Below are 25,032 nucleotides of genomic sequence, written 5' to 3' on the forward strand. Positions count from 1 at the left end.
CGTCCGCTGCGTCAAAAGCTTCGCAAAAGCTCCGAAAACTTTCGACCGACGCCGGGACCAGCGAAATTATATATATATATAGTATAAAGGCCGCAGATGAGTGTTCGTGCTTGTGGGTCTTGACATTCTGCAACCGTCGTAGGTATATATAGGAAGTACTCACATAAGTATTTTAGGTACTGTTGTACTTACGCTAACATATCGATCTATGTCGAAAATCAAAAACAAAATACGAGTATTATAGATTGGATTCAAGTGTTTATAGATATAGATGTTTTACTTTGATGTTTCACAAAAAACGTAAATCATGGACACAATATAATAGACATACAATAATAATAATAATAATAATAATAATGGTAATGGTTTTTTTTATAATATAACATAATGTATATTTAATAGAGTAAAAAATAATGATGAGAACGTGCTAGCACAAAAACGTATATATTCGAAAACAGGCTGAGCGCCCGGTGAGCGGTATTTCCGGGGACGACGGCGACGGTTGTCGAAAAGTAGGCCAAAGTGGTTGAGTGCGGGATACGCGGGAGTGGCGTCGAAAGGGGGGGGGGGTCCGAGATGGCGGTGGCGCGGCGTGTGAGGTAAATTCGAAAAACAAACGAGCGGAACGGTATGAGACTCGCGAAGATTGATTTAAATAGGTAATGGGTATGTACTATGTATAACATAATAATATATTAATACATATACATATACCTACCTACTTGTAAATATTGGCCGTGGTCAGCATATATTATTATAAATACGCGGAGACAGTTATTGTACGACGTAAAGACGATATGGTATAATAATTATATCACAGTGTACGTATAATAATACTGCGTGCATTTGTGCCCACGTCGTTCTGCGAGCGGATTTTCGGTTCGCCGCCGTTCGGTCGGTCTGTCGCGGTCGTTCGTTCGATATCCACCGCCGCCGCCGCCAAAGTCGTGGGGGCGGTCAGAGTCGTGAGCGGGTGAAATCCCCTCGTAGTCGTGGGGGGGAGGGGGGCGCTTTATATGACCGAACCGCCTGCCACCTCCGACACTGCCACCGCTGCCACCGCCACCGCCGCCACCGCCGCCTCCTAAGTCCTAGACGCGCTCGCGCGCGGAAGAATGATTTCGGAAGATTTATTTATTTTTTATGGATTTTATTTTTACGATTTATTCGGGTGACGACGGCCCGGAGGCCGCGAAACGGGAACGATACGAACACGCGGGAAAGACGACGACGACGACGACGATGATGACGACGATGACGCGAAATAAAATCATTCGGGCGACGAGCACGGTGGCGTTTCCCGGTGATGGTAGTAGTGGTTGTATCGGCGGTAATCGTTCGGCAGGTACTCATGACTGTTGTACAACCGACCCATGTTGATGCCCGACATGTCGTGTAGGTTGGGATGCGACGAATGGTAGTCGTGGTGCAGATCCCGATGATGGGCCGCCGGGAAACGATTCATCGACCTTGTCTGTGTAACACATTAAAAATACAATTAAAAATAATTATTTAAACCATTTGTTACTATTATAGAATATTATAAATTATAATTTTATTATTATAATATAATAATATTGCAAATGTGTGCGTAGTAAGTGATCATTAGTTTGTGTAAAAGAAATTGCATAGCGCTCCCGCACGTGCTTGTACAAATCCCTAGTCCTTACCTCGGCGTTGCGTGCGCGAACAGTAAACAATATATTTTATTCTCAATTATAAGAACTTTTTCCATCCTACCGATCGATCTAATAATGCGATAATATTTCAGAAAACTGATCCGAATTTGTTATAATGTCTACTTGAGATCGGTCAATCCACATTTTAAGTTTTCTGATTTAAATTCAGAAATTTCAAACTAAATGTATAATTTTGGAGGGGGGGGGGGTGAAATTTGGGAAATCGGACTAACCGATCTCAAGTAGACATAATAAGGAATTCAAATGAGTTTTAAAAACTAGTGTCGCATTACTAGATCGATCAGTATGATGGAAGAAAGATTGGTATGTTTCGGCTAAAATAACTGTCCGCAATCGATCCCCATAAGATATTTGTAACATTATATAGATAGTTATATATATTAACTTTGCTATTTTTGATTAGGCTAGAATGTTAAAAATCAAATGCGAAATTGAAACAAGTAACTTCAATAAAAAATACATTTTATGATTTACTATAAAAAAAACAAAAGCAACAAGTATATTATATTCGTTTAATCCGCGAGTATAATAAGTTGTATAAACAATTTAAAATAATAATAATTTACTTCCCAAAAATAAAGACTCATATGAAAGATAATATAAACGAAAAATGAGCAGTAATGTTTACCGGTTAGGAATATTATAGAGGTAGTTTTTCTTTTAGAGTCAGCAAAAATATTACATAAATATTTTTTTATTTACCTTGCATTTTTGTTTTTTTATAATATATTTAATATTATGTGTACCTATATAAATTACTGTACAGTGTATTTTTACAAACGTGAACAGTTTTTAAGAAATACAATATTTACTTTAATCGAAAATTGTTTGAATATAAATATTTTTATTGCCCCATGGATTATCATATTTCAATAAAACGTTTCAGCACCTGTTTTATTTGATTTTGATGAAATTTGTACACAGCTATTTTACACAAACTCATTTATAATACTAGTTTTCAAATGACGGCACAAAAAATATCATGATTTCGGGTCAAAATTATCTTTTGCGCAATAAATTGAAAGGTAGGATAATATTACTTTTATGCAAAATGTAAATGCTAATTTATGAAAACCCACGGACATGATAAAATAAGGTCACACGTGGGAGGACCACCAAGTCAGTGCCGGTTAATTAAAAAAAAAATGATTTTTTGTTTTGTTTAAAATAATGTGTTTGCAGTGTTTGAAATAAAAATAACACCACGAATTTTATAAAAGCGCGGGGCTGTTTGATTATTATAGTCAGACGTTAATTATTGTAGGTAGGTACCTATATTATACTACAACTGCAGTGTTTGATTGAATTAAAATTATAAGAACTCATCATCGCGATCCGAAAACGACGACACCGGACAAATTATTACACAAGGGATGGCGTTATACGTATTATTCATTTATCATATTATAGATGGTACTTATATTATCCCAAAAATATAATATAACGCATAGACATTGATCATGCAGGTGTTTATTTATGGAGGATGATATGGGGGGATATAATAATATACCCTTTTGACCTATTTTTTTCTCACTATTGTAAATTCTAGTTATTTAAAACAATCTATAATATATTAATTTTTACAATATGCGTTATAAACGTGTTATCAAATTTATAGATTTGCGATAAGTGCGGTATTGCAGTGATAATACGCGATTGAATGATTATCAGAATAACAGATGATGAAATTATTTTATACTTATTTTTTATACTATAATGATCGAAATTATAAAATCATCGTGTTCATTGTTCAATCCATATAGCGTTGTTAACACGCCGCAAAGAAGTAGAAAATAGTTTATTGATAACTTTGCTTCGAAGAATATTATTATATATTTAAAAAAATATATTTTTTTACGTTTGGGAGTGTGTTATTTTTATCATAAGTAAAGTGAACATCCAAAAATATAATTTTTCATCCCCTCGAGAAAATGCAAAATACGCCCCTGAGAATATGACGTATGCTAATTAGTAGTTACCTAACATATCATTTATATGAGAGATGAATTAATTTCAGTGGTCAGATTTGCATAAAATTCACGAAGGTATTATTATGTAAAGGCATTATAATAGGTATATATTATTATATTTTAAATTTAAATAATATCACACATTTCACATAAAACTAGTGTACTTTTTGATCGAAGATAAATCTAGAAAGTACGATACTATAGTAAAATATACTGAATGATTATTATGATAGGATGGTTTTCTCAAATCTTAAATGTGATATAATTTTTCATTAAAATGTTGGTCGATGATGTCCCTATACAGTTAAAAACTGTCTCGAGTCTATATAGAATAACAACCACATAATCTTAATATTAATGTTGGTTATACTATTGTTTCTCACAATTTTTATATTTACGCGCAGAGCTCTTATTAATCCCAGCATTTTTAGTCAAATTTTGTGTGGGGTTCCCGTATTGTTTTATAGTTAAGCGTGAACTCAAAGCGATTTTTTAGAAGTTCTGCGACTCCGGAGTTGTGTCGATATTACATAATATTATGCAGAATCTATTTCGTACAAAAAATATATAACAAAATGGTGATAAACATTTAATACTATTTTAGAGTTTCGGCTATAGAATATTTTTTGGCTGTTATAATACCTATATAGTATATATACAGGTTATAGGTTTCACGGTTCCACAGTTCGCGGTATACCATATTATATAATGTATAGGTATGATGAGTTGGTTTAGGGAGGAGCCGAGGAGGTGAGCGAGATGACAAAGTGAAAATTTCGCGGAAGACAATAATATAATATTATTACAACGACATAGACTGGTAAGTACATATTATTATAATATACGCCGGATCTCTCTCATCACGCGTCACTGGATCTACTTCCGAGTCCACATCCATCACATGGTGCTCGTACACCGTAGAGCTTTATGCTGTGTTGAATTTGTGTTACAATAGTTATATATTTACATGTGAAATAAATATTTATATGATATTATGTATATACTATGTACACGAGTTCAGAAGGGCGGGTAACCGGCCAGCCAGCGGTTCTCCATTCGTCATCCGTCTCTGAGAACCTCCACCGCCGACAAACATATAATAATGATGTATGATATTGTTATAAGAATAATTAAGACCACTGAATAAGTAAGCAAAGTATTATACAGCTGATACGGTACAATAAGATTGCGCACTTTTTACCCATAAGATTCGCAACACTTATGCACATTTTTTACTTTTTTATATTTGAGAAAACACAACACGTACTATGTTGATTATTTTTAGTTTTTATATTTATAAATATCAAATTCCAATATTCTCGTAAGAAAAAATGAAGATGCCAAAATTTTGAAAGTTAAATCACTTCAAGATGTTAATAAATTATAAAAAATGTTTTTTGCAATTGTATAAATTAGCGGGTTAGTATTCTGTATTTAATATTCTAGATTTTGATAACTACCTTAATATAAATAATATAAATTGCACTTATATAAATAGTTTAAATGACATATCATTAAATAATAACGATTTATCGATTTTTCAATTAAATATCAGTAGTATTAATGCACATTTCAATGGATTGGTAGCTTTACACAGCTCTGTTAAAAAATATTTTAGTATTATTATTTTATGTGAAATGTGGCTAGTTTACGTTTGTAATACAAACTAAATGGATACTAAACGATAAATTCTTTAGGTACTTTCAATAAAAGTGATGGGGTGACTATCTTTGTTAGAGATTCTTTTATTATAATACAAATTGAAAAACAAGTATTATCAAATTATAATTCTATTTATCTTATAATTAAGTAGACGTCCTAATATTTTCAATAATTTGCATATTATATAGGCCACCTAATGTTGATATTGAACATTTTTTTATAAAGGTTAGATTTATTTTTACCACAAATAAATAAAAAAATGTTTAGTATTTATTGCGCCGACATTACTATTAATATAATGAAAATTTCAAATAATTGTAATCACTATTTAAATATAATGGCTAAAAATGGTTTTTTACCATAGATAAATAATTTTACTAGAGTCTAATCACTCTACAACATGCATTGACCATATTTTTACTAATAATATTGAATCCAATAAAATTATTTCTCATATTTTGAGATCAGGTATTCAGGTTTAACAGATCATTTTGCAATAATATTGATATTATCTGATTCATACGTTGACGATAAAAATCCTAAAAAAACAATTGTAAGACCAGATAAAATATACACCGCTAATTTAAAATTACTAATAAAAACAGGAAATTGGCATTCGTGTTTGGATTATGATAATGTTGATACTATGGTTGATGTTTTTAATTCTAAAATTAGCGAATTTATTAACTATTAATCTTCTCCCGAAACAAATTATAAACTAAAAACATTTTTAAAACTAAAAAAATGGATTACTTCTGGAATTATTATTTCTATTAGAAATAGAGAAAAGTTATTAGCTAAATTGAGAACCAGGCCTTTTGACACTCATTTCAAAAAACAATACATTTCCGACAGGAATATTTTTAATTTATTATTGCGAAAATCCAAACAACTATACTATCAAAACAGATTACAAAGCTCTCAATCCAGTACCATACAAATTTGGAATAGTATAAATGAGATCATAGGAAAACCAAATAAAAATATAAATAAATAAGATTAAAAATAAATATGGTATTATTTATAGTGAATCTAGTTTTGAGATTTTTAATATACTATTGATGATTATTTCATAAACGGTGCTTCAAGTTTTGACATTGAACATTTGGTCAACGATAATGTATCATTAATTGAAAATAATATTTCCAAAGACACCATATTTTTGAAACCAAATAAAACAGAGGAAATTTCAAACCTTCTAGCAAAAATTAAAAATCATACTTCCTTTTATGAAAATAATTTAACACATTTTTTACTTAAAAAAAATAGCTGTATCGATTTCCTTACCATTATCATTAATTTTTAATAAATCATTATTAACTGAAAAATATCCATCAACTTTTAAAAAATGTACGATTATACCTTTATTTAAATTAGGAGATAGATTATCGTGTGGTAATTACAGACCAATCACTTTATCCTTAACGTGATCAAAAATTTTCGAAAAATATATAATAGTCAGAATAATAAATTTTTTAAATAAAATATCCTTCTTTTCAAATAAACAATTTGGATTTTTGGATTCAAATCTGGTTTATCAACAACAGATACACTTTTTGAGATTGATAGCTTTATTAGGAATAATATGGATAAGAACAACATAGTATTAGGTATTTTCCTTGATATTCAAAAAGCGTTTGATTGTGTTGATCATAAGATATTATTAAATAAATTGGATCAATCTAGCATTAGAGGAATGCCAAATAATCTTATAAAATCATTTTTAAGTGAAAGAACTCAAACAGTAAAAATAGATGATACCCTAAGTGAATTACGTAATATAACTTGTGGTGTTTCCAAGGCACAGTATTGGGCCCTCTTTTATTCATTATTTTTATAAATTATCTTTTAAAAATACAAAAAAATACTAATATTGAATTATTCAGTTTTGCTGATGACACAGCTATATTAGATACTGAAAAATCAATTGATAATTTATTAAATAAATCAAATAAACTCTTAAATAATGAGTATTTTTGGTTCTATACAAATAAATTAAAATTGAATTTATCTAAATCTAAATTTATTTGTTTTGAGATAAATTCATCTAACATTCTTATAAATTACAATTTAACTGTCCATTCATTGAAATGTGTATCAAATTTAAATTGTTTATGCCTTTCAAATTGTCCAAATATTGAAGAAGTACAAAAATAAAATATCTAGGATTATTTTTAGATTATAAATTAAAATGGGATAAGCATATTATTTCATTCAATAATAAATTACGCCAATTTTTCTATATTCTCAAAGAAGCTAGATATATTTTTATTAATAATATAAAATAATTATATATTTAACTTCAGTTCAATCTTTTTATTCTTATGGCATATCTCTTAGGGGAGGAACTTTTAATAATCATTTAAATAAATTAAATATTACTATAAATCGTATCACACAATATTTATTAAATCTACCTATTTTAACTAGTACAGCAATAATATTCAAAGAGCTAAATGTGAAAAATCTTAAATTTATTTATAACTTCTCTGTTTTAATCCAGTTATATAAATATAAACACTTAATTCCTATTTTTGATTAGAACACAAAACTAGATTTAAACATAATATTAATATACATTTACTAAATTGTGTAAAAGTTTATGGACGAAATAGTGTATTGTATATAGGTCTAAAATATTGTGTTCAACTTTTAATATTAATATAAATAATTTTAGTTATTTAATTAGATTTAAGAAACACGTTAATATTTGAAATTTAGATTGTGCTTAAAGTTAATGTATTTTTTTTTGTCATTTTATAATATTTTCTAAAATGTTAAATTCAATTATTTACTATTATATGTATTGAATTTATATTAATTTATTTCTGTTAGTTAATATGATACTTTAAAATGGAAAAAATGCACTATATTCCATATTTTGAATACACATACTAGTTTTTTCATTCATACCAAAATATTGTATTATTATATTGTTTTATTTTATGTATTGTTTTATTTTATTTATATCCTTAAAAACTACTCCCCCAGCACAAGCTTTGCTTACCGAGGGTGCTGCAATATTATATTTTCATTTGATATTTTGATGTAAAAAATTGTTTTATTGCAAAAATAAATTATTATTATTATTATTATTATTATTATTATTTATGAAAACACAAAACTATAATTTAAGAAATTCGCTTATAGGATATAGTACTCATATAATTTCTTACATTCCTACCACGTTATAATAAATTGTATAATACAAATAATAATAATTATACTATTGTTTAATATACCCACATAATATTATAAATTTATAAACAATTCAGTACCTACTCTACTGATATTTCATATTTTCATTTAGGTATATATTATATATTATAGTACCTATAGACTAAGTATTAGTAGTGTATGTAAATAATTATTGATATCATTAGACAACCTATGAATTTTTTAAAACTTACAATATAGAATATTTGTCGTGCGTAATCGTCTCGGGGTTTCTTAAAATATAGGAAAAAGTAAAAATTCGCAATCGTGTAAGGTTTTTTGTAGGTAAAAGTGCGCAACGCCCAATCGCTGTTTAGCGAGGCGCTTCGTTCGGGATATAGGAATAGTGCTATTATAGTACACTATTATAATAGAAGCTAAATTTTAAAAATATAACAATTTCGACAGAGTGCCATTGCAGCAGACGTGGGTGATTGAAAATTCTCTCACGGTCTTATTTGGTATATTATAAATAAAACGACAATTCAGGAGAAGCCTCAGGCCAACCAGGGACATGTGTCCTATGCTCCGTTGTCTGGTATCATAACCGATTAAAATGTAATAAAATGTAAAAAAATGTAATTTATATAGGTGCCTAATCATTATGCTAAAATGTAAATTATAAAAATAAAATTAACCGACATTGTATTATTAATATGAATAGAGTTTTACATAGTGTAGTGTATCCTGATTTTTTTTATCTTTTATATTTATATCTACTAACATTTGTCAAAAGGTATTATACATATTTTATCCTTTAATGATTTTATAGTACAACTTAAAATTATTTATTTTTTCATATCGATTCTTATATAATATAAAAGAGTTTCCACATATAAATAAGAAGTATAAATAACATATCTATATAATAATATCAAAATATGACAAATTGGGTAGGTATACGATATAGAATACTGCATCTGCATGATATATTATATATATTACTAAGCACACGGGTGGTGTATAAAAATATAATGAAAATATTCGAACTTTTAAACCCCGAGAAATCATTTTGTCTCGGTTCCCGCAAATTCCCCTATGGCGCTGCCCCTTAGTAACCCTATTGCACACCCACGCCGCCAGCTCGGCAAGGCCAATCTGGCAAAGTGCACAAGTGCACACCGAATAAGACGTCCTTTTCCGTCGACCTTTTCGACATTTTGAATTCCGTTTTCTACAATATAAGTGCCTAGAACTCTGTCACATATCCACACAACACCACCCCGCCAAAGCGGCAATATGACGCCATACCCATCCAAACCCGACCCGAGCCAACGCATTTCTCTCGCCTCGACGGTACGATAATATCAATAATAATATCGCGCTGACCATCGTATAATATTATTGTGACTCACCCTCATCGAAGTGTGCCGAATGGTGTACGCCGGCAGACTGGTGGGCGGCGGTGGCGGCGGCGCGGCCAACACGGGCTCGGGCGACATGCCCGGCACCGATGCGTCCAGCGTGTACGGTTCCGGCGACCACCCGGCCGTCAGCCACCTGGCCACCGTGGACATGCTGGTGCAGCAAGCGTCGGCGGCCGCTTGCCGGAGTCCCCGGTGCAGCACCAGGAACAGCATGGCGTTGACGAACGAATGGCCATTGGCCACGTGCAGCGTCACCTGCAGCAACGACAGTACGTCGAAGGTATCGTATTAACTATTGTCGACGGTATTGAAATCAAGCACTTTTAATGTTGTACATTAACTATGTCTTTACCGGGCGTAGTGAGTACGTTAATAACTACGTTAGTAACACTGACATTTTTGAGAAAACATTTTTTACATAATTTTATGTCATTACAAATAGTGGCGTCATTTCAGTTTTTGAGAGGGGGGGGCAACATTTTTGACCAGCCCAAAATATAACTGAAAAAAAAGCTCGCTAACATTTACATTACAATATTGCATTTTTATCTCAATACAAATACCCTCCTTATACATAATCGTATACTTACTAGTTAGTATCAAAGGTTAAAATCATAAGCATACAGGTAAGTAACCCATTTTTTTGTGACATAACAATAACTAAATAATTAATACATAATATATGTAGAGGTTACTTAAATATATTACCTATTAGCTACTATATAAAGGCCCAAAACTAGCCCATACCTGGCCCGACAGCGGCCCGCTAATTACAAGGGGGGGGGGGGAAATGTCCCCCCTCCAAATGACGCCACTGATTACAAAACAACATTTATGGAAAAGTAAAATGATATTCCTTAGCAGAATATTATTCGGAGTATTTCGAACTATAATGCCGTGTCTTAATTACGTGAATTCGGCGAGCAAAAAACAAAAAGGCTTCTGTTTTGCCGCATCGGACATTCGGACGCACCGCACTGCGACAAAAAATGCTGGTAAGAATAGAATGCACACGCACTCGCCGCATTTATGTGAGATACGGCGTAAATCAAATTTTGGACTAGTAACTTATTAGTCACAACTTTATAAGTATTTAAAGTGGAGTTGTAGGGGCCCAACGTTCTGTGGGATATCGAATATATGTACCACTCTATACCGCTCATCTGAAATTTAAATTCTTACAAAATGTCATAAACTACTCATTCAAATTTCGATTTTTATACTACCAAGTACTCCAAAAAATATTCTGCTTTAGAATAAAGAATTAAGTAAATATAAATGAATATTTTCCTTAAAAAAATAAAAATATTATTCTTTGAAAAATTTTGTTTTTTCATTGTTTAAAATTATGTAAAAAATAATTAAGTTAAACGTAAACGTAAAAGTTACTTTATGTTAAATGAATCAACCAGAAGTATACATTTGTATGTTCACAGTACGTTAGTTTTTTTCTCCTTGGTAATTACACAATTTTCAAGCGATAATGTCCGCTCAGAGCACACTGATTTTACCGTATCACACGCATCTCGTGGAGATTATTTACACCACGCTGTCCACCTATTTATCATTCACACAAAAATATTTACCGTATAGAGTTTTACAGTGAGATTTCGCAATTTTTGTTCACGAATTCTCTCCTCTCACAAAAATATTTACCGTATAGCATTTTACAGGGAGATTACACACTTAAAATCGGTTTTGCCACTTACTGGAAAATATTTAACGAATACACACCAAAATTAATTATAAAACTGAAATATTTCAAATTTTTATATGATATATATATACATAGTTTCAAGAATCTACTATGAAAAAAGTATGCGGAACCCGATGATATTTCCTACTTTTCTATTAAACGCTCCAATTATAGTTATCGATACTTCATAACAGAACGATTCAGCCACAGCCTCAGCAGTGGATAATTAATTGAAAATTGAAGCATCAGAATCGCTTACAGGTGTAACTGCTCATTGTTTATTAATTCATAATCACATTGTAGAATATGTACCTTTTACTGAGTTTTATTAGAGAAGAAAGAAAACTTGTGTAAATATAATTAAGAATTAATTTATAACAATAAAAAAAAAAAATTTTATTTAATAATTTGTGTTCTTTACTTGAAATAATTATTTCAGTTTTATAATAAAGTTTGGGTAAAAAAACGTTGGTGTGTAGGTATATGGAAAATATTTTCGAGTAAGAGGCAAAACCGATTTTGAGTGTGCAATCTCCCTGTAATTTAAAATACGGTAAATATTTTGTGTAAGTGGAAAATTCATGAGCAAACGTACTGTGAACATACAAATGTATACTACTTCAATCTGTATTACATAGTTGGGGAACAATAGATAAATGATTGGAAAATTATTGTCCTATTGTAGAGTTGAATAAAAAAAAAATGTACCTACACATAATATGTTGTCATTAAGGCTGGTAAAATCACATAAAATAAAAATCTTTTTTTCCCACATAAAACGAAAAATGCTAATTTTAATTAAGCATATAAATAAATCACAAAATGAAATCATATCGTGTTTCTGATAAAATTTAGTCATTTAGACCATTGGGCAATACTAGTTTTAATAATTATTAATTTATATTATTTTATTATTGTTGGGCTGTTTTTCTTTGTTACTTTGTAGTGGATATTAGCACAAGTTTGATCAACCATATTGTTTTTCATATAACCACTCACTATAATAGGTTTCACAAATTTAATAGAACAATAGTATTAAAATAATCTGTGTCAATACTATTTTAGTGCACCACGTACAAACGTTTTTGCTTTTGCGAACTACTATACTTTTTTATTTGAGCGCATTTGTAATATATTTTTTGATGAGTATTATAGCATTTTTGGAAAATCTACGGATGCCGACCTTATATTTTGTATTATTACCAAGTAGCCGCTTTCAATAGTTAATTCCAATAATAATATTTAATATTTATTTGTATTTGTGAAAATAATATTATATTTTGAGGTTTTTGCAGTTATTATTTTTAAATTAGGTATAACAGCATTTTTCGATGAATAAAAATGTATTGCTTACATACTATAGATTTTAATATTGTTCAAATCCATAAATGCCATAAATTATAATAACATCGAATGTAAATTAATCTTTACAAAAATGGCTACAGTTAAAAATATTATTTTCAATATTTGCTAATATTTCTAAAAAAAATAGAAATAGTTTGACATAATATTCAATCGATTTTGTCGCATTAAATTCATAGCCTTGATTATTACCTAAATATTATTATTATTGTTGTTGTTGTTATTTTATTTAAGAAAGAAAAAATCAATAATATATTTTGCAATGATTGCAGACTTTTCTTCGAGTGAATCTGCAGACTTATAGTGTAGTGTTCGTAGGTACGTAGTTGGTTTTATTTGTTTTAGAGCTATCAAGGTGATTTGATTAACATAGAACTGACTGCATAAAATAGAAATATTTGTGAGCGAACAAACATATTATTATTATTTCAAGAATGTGATGTATGTTTAATATCGTACGTTTATAAAAATATGGCTGGTGAAATAAATATTTTAGGTACCTTCTAATGTTCATGATAAATGATAATAATATTATGTTGCACCTATACACATAGAATTATTGTTATTGTTATTATTTATTGTCATTAAATATTTATATATCAAACCACAGTAGATGTGTGTGGTAGTATTTATTAAAGCCAATTTGAAATACCTAATCGATTTCCCTCTTTTTGGAAACAATGAAGCCATCCATAGTTTTATTAACGTATTATAAGTATACTGTACATGACGTGAATCACTCTCTTGAGATTCCCCAACCTCTGATATTCTTGGGGGAAATTTATTTTAGTTTCAGTACATCAATATAGCGCATTGAGAATTTATAACAATATGGTTCTATATGTATATACATCATAATAATAATAAATTAAACGTAGATGATGGTATAATATCAATATATTATACTGTGCCTTACACTTAACAACTACTTGTCTGATAGATGAAATTTGATTTTATGTACGCTTGTTGTGTTTGAAAAATATTTATGTTATAAGAAAGAAAAAAATGTGGTTACATATGGTATACATTTAAAGTTTGAAAAAATTGCAAAAGTTGCAAAAATTCCAAAATTTTTGGACTTGTTGTGTTTTGCATGAACGGGGACGATATTATATAAGTATACTTGGTCGTGTATTAATATTCATCTTACTGGCAATATAATAGTCTAATAAATTATGTGAAGGCTCAGTCACCAAAGCCAAATTGTATTCGTGATCAATGATAAACAAAAACAAATTTCTTATAAACTCAAACGTATCTTTTTCGAAAATGATGAATTATTTTTCACGACAGATGTATAACTATAACAGTATGCGGTGCGTGACGTTACATATATATTACAGCATTATATAAAACTGAAATACAAGTACGCTGCTATTATTAAAATTAGAATTTTATTTATGAAGATTATGCGAATTCATTTGTTTTAATTTACCATTTTTTTTTTGTTTTTGTTTAATTAATCGTTATTCGGAAAGTTTGGATTTACCATAGTATATATTTTTAAGTTAGCCAAAATTCAAAAACGCGTTCTCGGGCTATAAATCTATAATAATATGGTATTATTACAACATTATTTACACAATACCGTACCTATATACAGATTTATAGTCTTAGACCGTACTTGAAGTATTTCCAGTTTTTCTAGCTCAGGTCTCAATCTCATTTCACCAAAATTTCACAGGTCATTAAATAATATAATATGGAACTATAATACCATTGTGTGCATGTACCACGTATTACAAAATATATATATATTGCAAACGTACATAAACAAACAATATTGTTTTACGGTGTGTGACGTGCGGTTTGCGTCTGGAAACGAATATCTCGGACGAGAGGGAGTTGAAGTAGGATAAATAATGATGATGATAATGACGATGATGTAAAGATGATGGCGATGATGATTATATAGTTATAGCAAAACGTTGGCGAGTCTAGCATCGACGTTGTTTAATCGCTAGAGAGGAGTTGTGGGGATGGTTTTTTTTTTTGTGTGCGTCGAGGGAAGTTGCTTCTCGTGAACGAAATATTACTATGAAATAATAATCATTTAAAATAGTATTTCATACATGAATTTTAATTGGTGTATTATATTATACAGTGTAATATAAAATGAATTATGATTTAATATGGACAGAGTGAATTTATAAGGCGAGAAAAAAGAATCGTCCGAATGCATTTTGACCGTTAAAAGGGTCTGTTCGAGTTGCATGCCATATACTTTAAAAGGGTATGTTTGAGCTGCACGCCATAATGTAATATTAAATTAATAAAACCTAACAGTGTTATAGTCAATTCTAATATTTTCCTTCCCAAGTTCTCAGGCTTGGAATAAATATGCGACTGACAGTATGGCAAAATAATTTTTTTGCACTTCTGGTACGTTTGGTTTAATTAAGTCACAGAAGTCTTACACGTGAGCTATGTGTTATTATTAGGTATTTATTAATATATGAAAAAATGTATAGATATTTTGAATCTTTTGAGTTGAATCTTTTGAGTGATATGCACAAGAACCATCATTTTTATTATTCTAACAAATAGTTTTATTATATTATTATGCTAATAACTTTTGATTCCTAACTACCTATTATTTAGTATTTTCGCCGTATCAGTAGGAAATATAATATAATATCTGATGCATGCAATTATCAGAATCACTGGCCTTAAATAAACAAATACGACTAAATCGAACAGCATTTACGAAGGTACACGGACAGTGCCGGATGCATATAACTTATTGTCCAGAGGTACAAAATAAAATAATTAGCAACCTTTTCGTGAAAGTAGGGTATACTATGCGACATAATATATTATGTGGCACGTGATTCGACCTCAACATTTTAGTTTTCTCACGAAATTCACGGACACGCCCAGCAGTATATAAAATAAATATATTTAAATCAGCTTACCTCGTAGTCGGAACGATTGCCGGATAACGGATGTTGTACCAACGTGACGAAAAATAATGGTCCCCAGAAGATCACATACGCCGCAGTGATGACCACGAACATCTTAACCTTTTGGACTCCTTCTCTCTCGATGCGCAACAGGTAGTTGCGCATTCTCTGGTGCTCTTCCACCGCACCCAAACTTCTCTGCGAACAAACCAAAAAATGAATTGTTAATATTTTTGAGACAATTTAATATAACATGCTATCGGGTATTATAGGATACATCTCAGATATTTAGAACGTAAATTGTATTTTACTTATGGTCAATAAACAAAAAAATACTTTGACAATATTTAATGTGGTGTACAATTATTATAGTTTCACCAATTAGTTATAGCTACTATTTAAAAATAGTATCGCCTTATCATAAGTTTTACCTTTTCACAATTAGATTTTTATTTAGGTACAATTAATGCAACGGAAAAAAAATTAAAAACCATTTTATAAATTAATTAAATAGAACAAATTAGTTGGTTTTAATGATCCGACTCACATTATAACTGAAAAAAGTTGTTCAATGTTTTTATAGTAAAAACGAATTTAAAAATAAATAATTTAATTCCATTAAATGTATAAGCTAGTCTACTATTTACTTCTACGTAAAAAGAAATTGATTTTAAGAAATCCTACGTTTTGTGATTGTCTGTTAAGTATTTGATAATGGTTACAGTTTCTATAACACAAGTTTTACCTTTAAATAAAGTTCTAGGTAATTATTTCTATCTTTTTTTTAATCTCGCAAATACTCTGGATATATGTAATTGGCAACACAAACCTTAAACTACAAATTTCAAATAACCACTTGGTGACAGTTTAACGAAGTTAGAGTTGCACATCTTAAAAGGTTTTTAGAGTGTGTATTTTATTTATTTGTGTTGAACTTCCGTAAAGAGTTTAAAACAAACTTTCAGTGAAACTTTGGCTTACTTACACTTGAGCTTCAGCCTAGGTATTCATTGAAATATAAATTTGATACAATTATGAGTAAAAAAAATATTTATAAACAATGCACTATATTAAACGCGTCTGTGTCGATATAAATTTATAATTATAATAATAAATCATTTTTAAAAGTATAAAACCGTATCATTTTTCACGTGCTTTAACAAGTTTTTGGTTGATAATGCTTAAATTTACCTCGATAATTTTGGCAATTTGACACCCTTTCAGTCCTTTTTTCAAAAACTGTAAGAAACTTTTAGTCTCATAATTACTAACAATAAATCTACAAAGTATGCACAACTCTTAAGATATATATAAATCTAAAAACTATATATGCTATAATATCAAGTATCATTTATCATTTCTCATATTGTCTTATTTATACTTCCCAAAAATAAATTTAAGACGCATAAAATATTTTTTGTTGGTAAGACACTTAATATATTGTAGAATGAATAATTTTTTTTGGTCCTTTACTAAGGTTATTGAATTGAATTGATAAAATCAATACCTAAATAAATTTAATCATCAGCGTCATGCATAATGGATGGAGTTGTTTATTTTGGCATTGAGATACACAATTAATATTGTTTTATTAAAGAAGTTTAAAATGTAGTATTGCTTAAATTATCATACATCAGTATTTTATTTTATACAAAACTTATAAAAACAAGTAAATTGCTTAAATTAAAATATTTTAAGTTTAGAAATAAGTGGTAATTAGAATGAAGCGTACCTATATAATATAGTCTATTTTATTTATTTTTTACTGTCGTTTGAATGTCTGTTTAAAAACTTTTTTAATAAGTTGATTATTAATTTGTTGGATTGTTGTCTTCTGAATATACAACTGCACGAAAATACATGGCCTGGAAACTTGTAATTGGAAAAGTAATCTCGTTATTAGATTTTTTCGCTTCAGTTCGTTATAGGAGAAAAAATGTAAAAAAAAGTGTTGCTAAAATAAATTTATTAATAAAACTTTAAATAACTCTAAATTATGCACTGGTGTTATTTTGGAGTGAAGTATATTTAAGGATAATATAGTTAAATAATAAAAGATGACAAAAAAAATCTATTTTTACCAACCAATTACCATAATTTTATTGTTTTAAAATATTTAGACATATGCATGATATTATTTTTAATGAATCATACAAATAGACACTGAAGCCAGAAACTTGTAAATAAGGGAAGTTTTTGACGTCCGTGTCAAGAATTAGTTAAAGACAGCAATGTGCAAAACAGTAGGTAAAATAACAATAGCTGGAGTGTTTTAATGAACTAAAATAATTTATAATAAAAAAAAAACAATATTTAAATATAATTAGAAATTTATATACGGTACCTAAGTACTTATATAGTTGAGGAGTAATTTTTTCAATAATTATACCAATGAAAACTTCTATGATTGAAACACTACGTTTGAGGAAATAATACACCACTTAATAAAATAAGTCATCAAACCACATGATTGAGTGATATTATAGGCTATATAGTTTATGCTGTATATATTATTATCAAATTAATTATAAATATTAAAAACGTGTTTGTCCTACATAACGCTCTATTAGCCTCAGCTTTTTTATTGAGACCTTTCTATAGAAGCAATAATATACAAAATATATTATAACAAATAATTAACATTATCATATATAGTATAGGTACCTAATAATATCTATATTATAATATATGGATTTTAATTTTATCAAACCACCCTAACGTTATTCGTTACAATAACGAACAGAGATCTGGAGGTACCTAAATTAATTTGGATAATTCAAAGGAGATTGATACTATTACAGATACTTGTGATAGTTGTATACTAAATGTTTATGGGATGGTCAAGTGGAGAATTACTGATACATAATATATTAAATGCTCGTGAAAAATCCACAAGGAATAGAAATACTGATCATCGGGTACAATTTAAGTAAAACAATATAGGTAGGTTAAAATATTTAAAATATTTTATAATTTAAAATTATTTAATCATATCGATGGGTAATTTTTTATCATGACTTATTTACCGATTAATGCTTATTATTTTAGGTCATTGTCGTATACAACTAAATGTTTTGAGATGAGCAAAAATTGATTTATAATTTTAGCGATCCACCCAATATAATCGTGGAAACAATAACAGCATAGTGAGTGCTCTGATTGGTCCATCTATATTTTCCCACGGCGGGACAAAAGATAAAACAATATAAGCGTAACAATCATATTTTAATATAATAATAATAATATACCCATTTATGAATTTAGCACACACCGATACGGCGTGTTATTGTTTTACTTTATTTTTCATTCAGCCTGTCTGTCTTAACCAAATAATGTAATAAATGATATTATTATAATTTATATTGACAGTATAGGTATATATTTTGATAAATTAATATTTTGTATCATAATATTCCCATACATTAGGTACCTTTTATATAATACGATAGTAACTTTGATGACGAACAATTTTCTTTTTGTACTATAAAATTATAATGTTGCATAATATTATTGTATTATTATGATTTATGGTATAGGCTCGAATTATGGTATACCTCACTTCAAGTCTATGGTATGCTAGTGAAGCTGAAACGAGTATTATACACACGATAGGTGTTGATCATAGGATAAACAAACAATCTTGTACAAAGGCAAAAAAAAGTGTTGTAAGTAGTGATGGACAACAATATCGATATCGTGTCAAATTTTCTATATCGATATTGTTTTATGCATCGGGATCTAGTTTTATTCGTATCTTCAATTAGCCAAGTAATAATTAATAATAATTAATTCAATATTAATATGTATTTATTTATATTAATTATGCATTTTAATAAGTAATAACTTAAAACTAAGAAGTAGGTACCTACTAAATAAGTAATATTTAAAATGTGTTCCATCGATATTTTCAATACGATATCGATATCGTACAACGTACAACTTACGATATCGTTAGAACAATATCGGAAAAATTGGAACGATATCGATACACTAAATTACATCGTTGTCCATATTATAACTATAGTCGTAACGATGTAGCTAAATTGCCTAACCAGGACGCCGTGTCGCCATTATTATTGTATTATTGTTTTCAATTACATCCATTATTTATGTTTAAATTACCTATATTGTTCAAAAAATGGTTCAAGAACCTACACATATTCCTCTATCACTTCTCCCATGACAATAAAACATTACAATATGTACTTAATAATATCATAATTATGTTTTTATTTTTATCTGCTATCTATATACGAATGATGTACGTATAAATATTATATAATATAATACATGGCTTAAATCAAAAATAATAATATAAATAATAATAATAGCCCTGATATAATATATTTTCATATAGTTATATCCTTATGCCGGTTTGCATAAACGATCGATAAGTAGTTATCGGATTGTTAATACAGAAATCGGATGGATAAGAATGTTGACTGTTGCATAAACGATTCATATCTTTTATCGGTTCGATAAACTGAAGGCCCGATTTCGGTTCGATAAATATTAAAAATAACTCTAATTTAACTTTGATGAACTGATAACAGTGTGTTATCATAAATTCATATCACTGTTTCATATTATCATTTATTGAATATACCATGCTACCCGGGTAAGTTATCAAATAATTATATATTTGTTCAATATTTTATGCAACAGTGATGTACTTTATGGGACCGATAAAGATATTTATATGATCGTTTATTGACCCAATAGCAAACCTTATAGTGCTTTTTATCGATCGTTTATGCAACCCAGCATTATAAATAACTCCTATTACAAAATATTATCTTTACTCATGCAGGTAGGTAGTTACTACCGAAAACGACCCAATACGCATATCCGTCATAAATAAATCATTTCAACATAACAATATGGTTCCCTGTAAACCTTATTTTTTGTATAATATTCCACTGACGACAGGAATGAAATTGTTATTCGTTTTATTCGAATATGATATTATTATGTTTACCTACGTCTGTGAATCCGAAGCGTGTTACAGTGGTGTATCAATAATTTATTTATTTATTTGATGTCATGTGGCATTTGTTAAGGGATGCACAGTATCTACAGCAAAATATATAGCATATTACGACAAACATATTATAATATTATACAGATCGTCCGAACAGCTACGGGGAACTAGGTACTATACAACCACAGAATACAGCGACAGCGGTTATTTATATTACAATCACAACGAACCTTTGTAGTCTCCAAGCTCCAGGCACCAATATATCAATGAAATACTCAAATACGCGTATTATATTATACATTATAAATTATTATATAATATAGGTATCTGGTATATTATGTGTATGCGAAGAACTCCCATTATCTACAAAATGTCTTTACTCATACAGGTAGGTAGGTTAACCGAAAACAATCCAATACGCGTTTCCGTAATAAATGTATCGTTTAAACATCATATATTATATAATATTATGGTTCCACCTACCATAGCTTTCGTGTATTCCACAGAAAATACGAATAATTCTGTGATTTGTTTTATTTGGATATAATATTATTATGTTTACCTAAACTTCGTCTGTGAATCTGAAGCGTCTTACAGTGGTATATCAATAGTTTATATTTTATTTATTTGACGTCCTGAGGCATTGATGAGGGGTGTACAATATTTATAACAAAATATATTTTTATGTAAGTAACATATTACGATAAAAATATAATAATATTACATAGATCGTTCGAAAACTACGGGCAAGTACAACAGCAGAAAAGCGGCGGTGCTTATTCATATCATAACGAAACTCGGCTGTAGATCATACACGATGGGTTAAAACGCATAATAATATTAATTATTATATGGGCACGATGAACGGAATTACCATTTATATGTCACTATCACGACGTTTTGTGAAAAATACGCACGTGTTGAGAATTGCAGACGGACGAGCACACAATATAATATAATTATCGGTCCTCATGTATATTTTCCCTCCCATTTAAAAAAAAAAAATTGTTATTGTGTGCGCATGATTTTATTATAATATGTGACACAGTTAGGTACGGCCGTGCAATGTGCATGCACTATAAAAACGCGCATTACATGATATATTAGAATAGGTATACAGAGTGATTTATCAAGCCTGCTCTTCCCCTTTTCTTCTTCAATGATGCAGTATTTCAAACTCGAAATTTTCCAATTTTTTTTATATAGACCATAATTTATTCAAATTCTTGAATTATTCAACTATTAAATTTAAATACTAACCTAACCTAACTACAAAGATAATCTGTGTAAACTTCTGTTTTTCAAATGAGAACCACATTTTTTACAATAAATTATTTAGCAGATAATTTTTCCGAAAATTCAAACGAGTTTTTGAAATATTTAACTTAGTGTTTTAAAGATAATAAGTCATGCAATGATGATGAGTTTGGAAGAAATGGGGACTATAATTGTAATTTAAACTTTTTATTAATTTTATTAATCAATCAATATCTATAGTTTATAAAAATGGTTACAACTATGATGAATAGGATCTACTAGATCTGATATTACATTTATTTTATATTTTTGGTAAAGCATTTTTATAAGGACGATAAATTATCGTTAAGGGGACGTTTCAGTGACATTTGTTGTCTCTGTCTTACAAGTGCGTAACATAGCAAATTTTACGCTCAGCAGAACACGTTTATATTCGTTAGTTTAAAAATTATAGCGAATTGACCTCTTATACAATTTAAAGGTAAGACTAATATCTGGACAATGACTTAGGCTCTTTATTATATTTTAATTTTAAAGCGAGCTATCAGTATTTAGATATACAAACAGTTTACAATTTTAAAATACACCTAACTCTCTTTAATATTAAAATATAATAAAAAAACCTGTCATTGTCTAGATAATAGTCTTACCTTTAAATTTTATAAGAGCTCAATTCGCTTTACTTTTTAAACTAACGGAGATAAATGTGTTCTACTGAGCGTAAAAGTTGCTATGTTGTTACGCACTTGTAAGACAGAGACAACAAATGTCACTGTTACGTCCCCTTAAAAAAATTTTAATGATTGATAAACTTATCATATTATGAATTATAAATTGAGTAGGTACATCAGTTTTTTAAAAAAAGTATTTATTAAATAATTTAAATTAGAAAAGGGGGTTTTCATTTGAAAAACAAAAGTCTATATCACCACAGGACACTATTTAAGTAGTACGAAAAATATTAATTAGGTTATGTAAAATATGTTATAAAATATTTAAAAATTCCAAAAATCATATTTTGATAAAACATATTATTATTTAAATAAAAAATGGGGGTGCGCATAATTGGAGAATCACCTTGTAATACATATACACGTTAATTAGTTGTGCATTGCGTATCTAAAATGTACCTAGGTCATATAATCACGGCTTTTGTACACGTCAAATAATACGAATAAAAAAACAGCTAACGCGGAATAATTAAATCATGTTTACCGTCTAAAGTACTGGATTTTGTAAATAGATAAAAAGAAATTGGGACTGTAGTTTAATATAATATATAATATAATATGTAAATATGTACATTTTAGACATATGTAAAAATTGTATTATTGTAGGCATAGCCAATTGTATAGTCAACACTCTAAGTCTAAACGATGGTAAGATTTAACTACTATTAGCGTTCCCCAGAGAACAGTTGTTGTTTCTCCCATTTTCTATTTAATATATTATGTAGGTATACATTTGATAAATGTATGGTTCTTTAAATATAATTTAAGAATACATTTTACTAAGTCAAATTATTATATTATAGCTTTTACCCTAGACGAGAAAGAACTTATCAAAAAGTATACGATATAAAAATCCGCAACGTTAATTGTAAATTAAATTAAATTTCAGAAATTACACTATCCGTTATCTGTATATTGCAAGAAAATGATTCAAGTACTACCTACGAGTATGGTCTAATTTGGAATGACACAGTATATCCTACAATAATATGGTATTAATCGAACTACTTGGGGTGGTTGTGGTATAGTAATTAATATTTAGTAGCAAGAAATAAGATATTAATAGTTCAAAGTACCATCATAATTAGTAATATTTAATATATACTATAAATAAATAATTTTAAATGAACCCAGTAAATATTAAATTATAGCATTTAAAATTTCAAAGAATATTCAAAGTTTTTACTGTTCAAACATTATATTATAGGAATATCTATCATTTTGCATATAAATACAATTTAATTAATTTAAAGCCAATATAATATTCTAATACTGTTAAGCATTTAGATATTCCTATACTATATGTAAGTTAAATATCAAGCCGATATTTTCACAAGTATGTTTAAAATTATTAACTGTAAATCGTACATTATTAAATATAAACGATCTATTAAAATATATGGTTAATTAATAATAACCTAAGCAACTTATAGGTTCTATTATAGGTAACAACTAACATTTAATGACAATCTGTTTGCATAATTATTTATGCTAAAATGTTATTCGTATTCCTCAGAAAAAAAACTTCTTGTCCATTTTACAGTAAATAATATAATATATTATAATACAAACTAAAAAAATGTAAAACTTGTTTTATTTATTTTATTACCAACATTATATAATTAAAATTACTGTGCTCGTATAACTTTTATTTAGACTGGACGTTTACCGACTTCTTAGAACTTAATTAAAAATGATATACTTTTAAAACGTAGGTAGATAAATAATTATGGCCAAAGAAGCCTGGAATAATAATAGTAATAATACACATGGGTTAATTAAAAACTGCTCGGAAAAACTAATAATTCGTAAATATAAAATAATGTGATAATTAAGAATATACATTAAATAAATAATTGTAATTGTTATAACAGCAACAACTAATGGCCGTTGTCGCTGATGTTTTGTTTTAGATCAATAAAAAAAAAATGAATAAATAATGTGAAGTAAACAATTCAGATTAAGAAAATAATATCAATACCTAGTAGTATTTCAGTGATACAACAGTTAAAGCCTATAGGTGACCAACCAAAAATAGAGATAATGGCCAATATTATAACAGAGATAAACTCAGTAAAATGTTTTTATATAGTTCTAAATCTTTTGGTATTTGAAAATGTTAAACGTTATGGCAGGATAGGATATAATGTCGGGTTCAGTATTATTAATATACAAGCAATCAGCGTG

The 25,032-nt window shown here is 28.9% G+C and overlaps 1 protein-coding gene across 5 annotated transcripts in view; it reads right to left on the reverse strand.

Annotated features, from left to right (window-relative positions):
• Window positions 1-238: 238 nt before the first annotated feature.
• LOC100571749 overlaps window positions 239-25,032 on the reverse strand; it is a 151,771-nt gene continuing 126,977 nt past the window's right edge. For 4 of the 5 annotated variants that reach the window (XM_029486791.1, XM_029486792.1, XM_029486793.1 and 1 more), the window contains 3 exons: window positions 15,889-16,074; window positions 9,904-10,182; window positions 239-1,474 (listed from right to left, as the gene is read on the reverse strand). In XM_029486791.1, coding sequence (XP_029342651.1) covers window positions 1,271-1,474; window positions 9,904-10,182; window positions 15,889-16,074 — 669 coding nt within the window. In that variant the 3' untranslated portion in view covers window positions 239-1,270. The remainder of the gene's footprint in view (window positions 1,475-9,903; window positions 10,183-15,888; window positions 16,075-25,032) is intronic. The other variant, XM_029486794.1, reaches the window with a different exon arrangement.

Source organism: Acyrthosiphon pisum, chromosome A1, assembly GCF_005508785.2.
Source record: "Acyrthosiphon pisum isolate AL4f chromosome A1, pea_aphid_22Mar2018_4r6ur, whole genome shotgun sequence".
NCBI lineage: Eukaryota > Metazoa > Arthropoda > Insecta > Hemiptera > Aphididae > Acyrthosiphon > Acyrthosiphon pisum.